At 34.3% G+C, this 8,055-nt stretch overlaps 1 protein-coding gene across 5 annotated transcripts; it reads right to left on the bottom strand.

Moving 5' to 3' along the window:
• Positions 1-972: 972 nt before the first annotated feature.
• On the bottom strand, positions 973-6,904 carry LOC107483786 (protein MID1-COMPLEMENTING ACTIVITY 1). Of its 5 annotated transcripts, none has more exons than XM_021140255.2 (10): positions 6,680-6,904; positions 6,268-6,423; positions 5,657-5,803; positions 4,970-5,391; positions 3,506-3,915; positions 3,173-3,273; positions 2,707-2,778; positions 2,186-2,292; positions 1,903-1,996; positions 973-1,261 (listed from the first exon to the last, which is right to left on the bottom strand). In XM_021140255.2, the coding sequence occupies exons 4-10, from the start codon at positions 5,378-5,380 to the stop codon at positions 1,209-1,211; spliced, it is 1,248 nt and encodes a 415-aa protein (XP_020995914.1). In that variant the 5' UTR covers positions 5,381-5,391; positions 5,657-5,803; positions 6,268-6,423; positions 6,680-6,904; the 3' UTR covers positions 973-1,208. The 5 variants fall into 5 exon arrangements, with proteins under 5 accessions (XP_020995914.1, XP_015959892.1, XP_052115886.1 ...); XM_016104406.3 differs by having other exon boundaries at positions 4,970-5,410; positions 5,513-5,803; positions 6,680-6,903; XM_052259926.1 differs by having other exon boundaries at positions 4,970-5,410; positions 6,680-6,903.
• Between the last annotated feature and the right edge of the window lie 1,151 nt (positions 6,905-8,055).

Raw genomic sequence — 8,055 nt, 5'->3', positions numbered from 1 at the left:
ATAAAATTAAAAATAAATAAGACTAACAAAATCCTAACACATTTTCTTGAAAAAATATATCTTTTTAAAGGGATTTTCAAATCTTATTATATGAGGTTTAATTCTTAACAAAATTCTAACATTTTCTAGAAAAAAGATATGTTTTTAAGGGGTGTTCAAATCGGATTCCATCCAATTCAACTAAATCACTTATCTGATTTTAGTTCTAATCTACTCTAATTCAATCTAATCTAATCTAGTCTAATAGACTGACAGTACAAGTGCCGAATAGCTAGGACTAGGAGGGTAGGACTAGGAGGGTTCTTTTTTTTTTTGGGACAATATTCTCCATAATTCCATTCCAAAATTATGACTAGGATTGGCAATGGATAATGTAAGGTAGGGTTTGGATCATACCCTAATCTTACTCGCGGGTTGAAAATTTTATTAAAATTCTATCTTATCCTACCCGCGGATTGAGAATCTCTCAACCCTAACCCTACCCGCACCCTAAAATTCTAAATCCTACCCTACCTTACCTGCAGAAATATCAAATTTTTTCAAAGTAAATATAAAATTCAATCATTTTGAATTTTATACATATTAATAACATAAAAAATAAAAAACTAATACTCTAAATTATTAAATTAACTAACTAGTTTTAGTAGTTGTTCACTTATTGTAAGTCATTACATAAAAGAAGTTGTGGGTTCAACTCTCACTTCCTTCACTATGTACCTAATTTTTATAAAATGTTATATATGAGGTGCGAGTAGAGTAAGATAGACTACACCCTAAATCCATACCCTACCCTACCCACAGGCATACCCGAATCGTACCCTACCCTACCCGAACGGGTTAGACCGAGTTGGGTTCCCACAGGTAGGGTATGAATTGCCAGCCCTAATTATGAATAATGTATTCGTGAAAGCTAAAGACCCAACAAAAAAGGGGTTTAAAGTCCCATAATATATCGTGACAAACATACCTTGATATTAATAAACTAAAATCAAATTATATTAAACAAGGAAATCAACACATCAGTGGCTAAATCTGTAAGCTTTACACATGGGTAAATGAGGCCAGAGGCATTGAGGAAAAAGTAAAAAAGAAAAAGGAAATACATAGTTTCTATCTTGCTATGAGTCCCAATAGCCATTTGCCTCTATTTAATACGTGGTTCAAAGACTCTTGGATCCCTAAATAACCAAAAGACAATCTCATTTGTTCTAAGGTTCCATGTACTGGGAAGGTGGAGGGCTTGTTTTGGTCTTCTCACGATCTGCAAGTGATTCAACATAAAACATAAAATGGCTTTAATGAAATGAAAATTCATATTTATAACAAAAACAAGTAGACCAAGAAAACCAAGCTGGATACAATTCAATTATGACTTTGGATTATATTCTATTTGTCATTTAAATCCACCATTATGGATATGCTAATGTATCACAGTAAATGGGAAAAAAAAATCCAACTGTGAAGGACTGAAGTGATAACATGTCATGTGATATTAATCACCATTGAATTTATGACTTTTATCATGAGCTTCACTACCTTGATTCAAGGATAATTAAACTCACTTTCTTACTTTACCAACTTCTTCACTTTAGAAGAACTTGATCCTGGTAAATGCAATGTGTTACGGCTATGTGGCACTACCAGCACGTTTGTCATGACATGTGTAACTTAACCTGACATGTTAGCGAATCTCATCTCATGACTAGACTAAAATGACCCACCAAAATGCTGATTTGGATCTGCAGGGGACTAAAATTACTTAGGACTACAAAGTCGAAGACTAAAGTGAAGCTTCTCTCCAATTCAAGAGGTTTTTCTGAGAAAATGAAGAGACAAGACCAAAACACTTGTAGAAAGTTCTGAATATTATGCATAAGAAGCAGAAGAATGAGTAGGACATACCACTAACTCCGCGGATCTCCACTTCTCTCCATTCTTGCACAAGGGCACAGCAGCAACACATCAAATGAGATAGAAAATCATCAATAAAGCCTCCCTGAAATAGAATTTAAATGTTAGTATTTAAATATTTTATAGAGACCGGAAAATGCACACAAGTTAAATACTAATTCCTGAATTCCATTGTATTGCTAGTGCCTTAGCAAATACACTTTGTGCATCTTCAATGAAGCTAATAACATCTAAATACAAACATAAATAAGAGAAGAGAGTTAGCAAGCATTACGGTGATGTTCAACATCTTCCGAAGCTTCCTCCTTACACAGCAGGTATAACAACAGCAAGACAAAACCAACGAATATGCCATCAATTCACTACATACATCTCCAGAAGCTGGAAAAACATAACTAAGATTAAAGTAGCGGGACCTCAATAATCTTTTTAGTATTTCAAATTAACTGGATTGAAGAAGTGCATACAGTGAGAAGTATTTGAATTCTGGATTAAAAAATGTAGCATTAATCTCAAACAGAAAAGGTCTGAATGCCATAAGAGTATTCTTCACAGTATGAGAATCTTCTCACAAAAGTATTGGTAACGAGGGAAAGATACTAGGTACAAAATTAAAATTGAAGCCAAATATATAACTTTAAGATTGAATTAAGCTTGACAAACTTAAACTCTAGACTCGTTGGAAAGAAACATATAAAAAGAAACAGCAAGAACCATTTGAAAAGAAATAGCACATGGATGTAGATTCATCACATTTAGTGCTAGCAGTACTGGAATAGATTATGACTAACTTACATATGGGCCTGCCTTTTGCAACAGTGGCAACCTTTGAAAATGTTCCACAAGGATAGAAAAATGTCTTCATACCTGCAGATCAACTGCCATATTTAATATTCATTACTTGAGAAGAAAGGTCTAGCAAAATCCGAGAGTCCTCCTATAACCCTGTTCTTTTATTAATACCACACTCTCGAAAGAAAGAGATGTTATACTTGGTGAGACTACCTATTGGAAATTATTCAAGCATATCAACATGCAAAGTAAGAAGAAAAGAGAAAGGAAGCTTCCACAATTAACAAACTTTCCTCTAGTAGTAGTCTCGATCAAGGTTCAGGGAAAAACAGACTTCTAGCAACAGTATATAGCCAACTTTATCAAATAATTTTCTTTCTAATTCGATTTAGTTGTCTTTTTTCATCAAATCAAGGGTTTGGCAACATCTTGTGCAACTCTAATGAAAATCAAGCAGGAAAGAACTTACAAAGAGAAGGTTCAGAACAACAGCCAAGTAAATCAGTATGCCAGTCTTGATGCTGATATGAACCTCCATTTGACAGCAGATCCTTTTGGGAAACTGCTGATCTGTTTCAGTTTGGGCACATAAGCATCATTAGAAGAATTATGAAAAAACAGGATTGAAGAAGCAGGAACTTTAGAGTAGTAAAAAAAAAAAAAAGTAAAACTAAGGGAAAAATTTAGGTCTTCCTGGATGTCAGAAATGCATGAGTTCACTCAAGATTCACAAAATATTGTCATTGTTGGTCAACTAATTATCTCGAAATACATACTAAGGTTAAGGAAGAGGAATAATGACCTTGATGTGGAAAGTTGGTCACTTTTAACTTGGTATTTCTCACTAGATGAATGGTCGTTGTCATTATCTACATCATTATAATTGTATTCCTCCTTCTTATGAACCTTGTCAGTCTTCTCAGGAAGAGTATGAGCTGCAATTTCTGTGACATCTAACAACCGTTGAATGACTTGACATTGATTCATATCAAGATTTGCTTGTGAACGTTGTAGCTCTAGTCTAAGCTTTTCATTTTCTTTTTTAAGTGCTTCAGTGAATGAACAGTTGGGATATGAACAAGAAAGTGTTTTCTTCAGCATTGCAGCATCATCTTTGTCAGGATCTGGCTTTAAAATAACTGTCTGCACCTTTTCATCCTCAACATCCAGTGTGTACTCACGTTGATCCTTTTCAATAACTTCAAGTCTCTCCTGAATATTCCAGAGAATCAATAGATTTTTAACCCTTTTTTTTTTGACAAAATGATTTTTAAGGAAAATGCACAGGATAAGTCACAATATAAAGCAAACATAACTGTCCTTATAAATGTTAGGGAAAAAGTAAAATCTAAAGCAAAATGATGCAGATTGTGCAAAACCCTCACATGTATCAACACTCAAAACATGGGGAAAAGTAGCTAAGATTTGAATAATTGCTCAATCGGTTACATCTTCGGCTACTGCCTTTTGCATACAGCTACTAGTTGAATGGAAAACTTTGGTAATAGTAATACCAACTTTATCTAAATCTAAAACACATCATTTCAACTAACGTATGTTTGGATCGTCCTATCCTCAGCATAAAATACTTAGCACAAAGCATTGGGAAATTTTCTTATGATTGCCAAGAAATATGAATCAAAATGCTTTGAGTTTCAAAAGGTGCATTAAGCCAAATGCTATTTAAACTAGTTAACTATACAGCCCATCTTTCGGAATTCTATTATCTAGTGTATCAGATTCAACCACATGCAACTGTTTCCTCCCGCACCCACCCTCACACCAAATGAAAAAAAGAAAGAAGGGAAAAAGGGCAACCAATCAATAAACAGAATAGTCTAGGGCAATCTAATTCCTGCCAAGAAGTTATTCCATACCACCAAGAGTTAGGCATCACTTGAATGAAGCAATCCCCATATAAAAACTTGACAGCTTCAAACTAGAACATTGCCCAATGTTGAAGCTGAGAGAAAAACTTTAACAAATGTTGAAAATCAGTCAAAAGTTGCATTCCCAGTCTATTATTTTTTCACCTAAGGATTAACTGAATTATACCCCCACTAACAATAGCTTAGCTGACCCTCAAAATCCTCCCTACTGTTACATAGAAACCAGGAACGTTATAGCTTATAAGCAAATATGTCTATGAAAACCAGACAGAATAAATAATACCGAAAACTCTTTCCTCTTATTTTCTTTTTATGACCAAAACACAAAATTCCAATTCGGAACAAGACATAGCATTGTGAAAAACAAAAATAGCTACCTTGACTCGAGCATTGTCAACAAGAGTGATGAGCGGAACGAGCCGCAAGTATCTGTCAATCTCGTTCTGTGCCTTCCTGAACTGATAAACAATGTTCCATCCCATGGCCAACAAGTAGAGGTAGCTCCTGTCTTGACAACTATTCACCAATATATATGACCTTCTGAGAGCATCCTCAAGCTGCTCCAATGGCTCCCTTGTGTCAGGGTACCTCTTCAGCTCCGAGATCTTCAGCTGCTCTAACAAGTTCCCAATTAACTTGAGATGCTGTGCAAATTGCCTGCAGTTTTTCTTATGCATCCTTGCCGTGCTCGCCGCTTTCACAATCAACCCAATCAAACGCACTGCATCTAGACCAGTTAACTGAGCCACATTGGCAATATCTCCCATATGATCCCAAGTAGACGCCATTGCTTTGCTCCCTTGAAAATCAAATCAACCCTAAATTACCGATATGTAAGTGTTGAAACTAACATAGAGAGAAACCGATATAAGAAAGAGGAGGGAGAGTTTTCTTATTCATGCATTGAGTACAAGAACTACTCCAGGATGGAGAAAGAAGGGACTGGTAGGGTCTGTAATTGGATTCATGGGGATTCGAGTGCTTGCCGCTTGAATCGCATTCTGGACTACAAGATTGGCCAATGTTTGTAGATCTTGGCCATGAAGAGAAGGGTTTGGAGTTACCTGATTTGAATCCATCAAATTCTTGAGCTACTAGGTCGTTGTAGAAGATGAATCAATGCTGAGTAGTCTTCTTCTCTAGAAATCGTGATCGGAACTTACCATTTCATGCGTTGAGAATATGCACAAACGGTAACGTTCTCATCAGCTCTATCGTGTGAGTTGGAGAGAAGAGAAGAAAGATTAGGTAAGAAAGAGAGAGGAGAATCAATCGGAGAGGAAGAGAATGAAGGTGTAGCTGCATTGCAATGGCAATGGCTCACCGCACCATGGCACCATGTTGAAACTAACATAGAGAAAAACTGATATGAAACAGAGGAGGGAGAGTTTTCTTATTCATGCATTGAGTAAAAGAACTAGAAGCTTCTTTAAGACTTTGTGGACCTTGTGAAGCTTATATACGGAGGCTATTAAGCTAGTTTCCTAACTGAATTATTCAAGGTGTCATCGTCTAGTTATTCACTTCAACTTATTTTTCATTAACTAATTCAGCTGCATATTACATTGACAGTAAACCTCAGCTCAAATCTCTAGTTTCCATAATCGCTTTTTTTTTTTTTTCAAATTAGAAATTGCAAGACATGAATAGTATTCATGCATTTGTTTTTTCCTACCTCTGTTTAGTGGTTAAGCATATAATAGCATTGAGTTCCCTAAGCTTTTGATGATTGAAAATGATTATGTGAAGAAGAAAATTCTTGAACAGTGGAGGACTTTGTGTGCCGGATCAAGACTCCTTCTGGAAAATGTTTCTCAGAGACAGCATTGGCCTACAAGTTTTGAATAATCAGAGACAAGGGCACTGCAAAACATAGCAAACATTCTTTTTCTTTTTTTTTTTTTAAAAATTAATAATAATAATTAATATAAAACTACATGAGAAAAAGAAAAAAAATAACAACTCATAACTTCAAAGCATACTGGCTAGCATGCCTGAATAAACATTGCAAAATAATCAATCACCAGCTCCAGAAAAAAATTGTAACTATCATTTATTTATTTATTCCATTATTTAATTTAGTTTACCTTTTGCTTGCTTCTAAGAAGTGGTTACGTTACGTGAAATGGGAAAAGGAGCGTCATAAACACGGAAGAAGTAGAACATTGAATTCAGTTAAGGGCAGACATTGCTTTGCGAGAAGGAGGACTTGCTCCTCTGAAATACTGTTTGTCTCTCTTTCTCTCGCACACTCTCTTTCTCGCTCTTATCTCTCGGTTCGGTGTCGTTTGTCTTCTGTTTTGTGCAGAGCACGAGCACGAGCACGGGGGAGACGGGGAGTGCTTGGTGCAGAACTCAAAGTACCAGAGTGCCCTCCGTTTAGTCGCGTAATTACGAGGGTGCCACCATGTACGCTTCACGGACTGATGTAAGAGGTAAAAATAGGTGAAAATAAGTGTAGTTAACGGATTTTTTTAAATAAATTAAAAAAAATTATTTCTAAAAATAAGTTATTTTAACTTTAATTTTTGAAATACGTTTTTTGTTTAGGATGAGTTGCGTTGAACTTTTATAATTTTATAAAGTTTGTCTTATTTTTTAGGGAATTTTATCTTAATACTCATAAAATATGGTTTAAAACAAAACTCAAATTTTTAAGTTATTATTGTTATTTCCAAGAGTATATAAAAATATATAAAAATATACAGATAATAAGTATGTCTTCTCGGCATTAGCAACAATGACAACTTATTCTTATGTACTTTTTTGTATACTTTGAAGTTTGTCCGAGGTAAAGCAAAATCTGTTAATTATGAAGTTCAACGGAATATATGGTAGACTTAACCTAAAATTAACACAAAAAAAGTACTCAATTGAAAATCATAAAATAATTTGATAAATTTAGTTATAATTTGATAATTTTTTTTCAAATTTAATAAATTAAATTTATATATTTATATTTATAATTTTTAAAATTTATAATTTTTTAAAAATACTTTAATAATGCTGTGTTAGGAATTAGGTAATAACGGCGTGTTAGTAACTGACACGGACAGGTTGACCCTTCAAGAAAAGTTTTTATAGCTTAGAGGAGACTATGAGGGGGTTCTCATTGACTCGTTGGTCATGTTTTGTTACTAAAAGATGCAAAGCCAGCTGGTATTTCAAGCTGTGTGCGTTAGTAGCAGCTTCCATAATGCCTACCCACGTGAAAACAAAATTACGTGGTAGACGCTTAGACTACAACCAAATCAAAATGCATACGACCACATTTTTTATTTTTCTCTCCACGGCTAGCTTTTAATAAATGGATAAATTTTGTATTTGTTATTTTATAAATATGTATTTTAAAAGTATTATAAAAAATATTTTATTAAAATTTATTTAAAAGATCAACTTTTTACGTTTTAAATATATTAAATAAAATTTTTAATTTTAAAATATGTTTTTAAAATATAAATTA

This window comes from Arachis duranensis, chromosome 4 (assembly GCF_000817695.3).
Source record: "Arachis duranensis cultivar V14167 chromosome 4, aradu.V14167.gnm2.J7QH, whole genome shotgun sequence".
NCBI lineage: Eukaryota > Viridiplantae > Streptophyta > Magnoliopsida > Fabales > Fabaceae > Arachis > Arachis duranensis.
Note: the sequence above shows the minus strand (reverse complement) of the source record. Positions and strands in the feature narration are given on the sequence as shown.

Excerpts from the sequence above, each read along its gene's own strand:
- LOC107483786 (XM_021140255.2), bottom strand. The coding sequence starts at position 5,380 with ATGGCGTCTACTTGGGATCATATGGGAGATATTGCCAATGTGGCTCAG. Across the intron at positions 2,293-2,706 it reads TGCAAAAGGCAGGCCCATAT|CTTCTGGAGATGTATGTAGT; the intron begins GTAAGTTAGTCA and ends ATGTTTTTCCAG. Across the intron at positions 1,262-1,902 it reads GGAGATCCGCGGAGTTAGTG|ATCGTGAGAAGACCAAAACA; the intron begins GTATGTCCTACT and ends AATCACTTGCAG.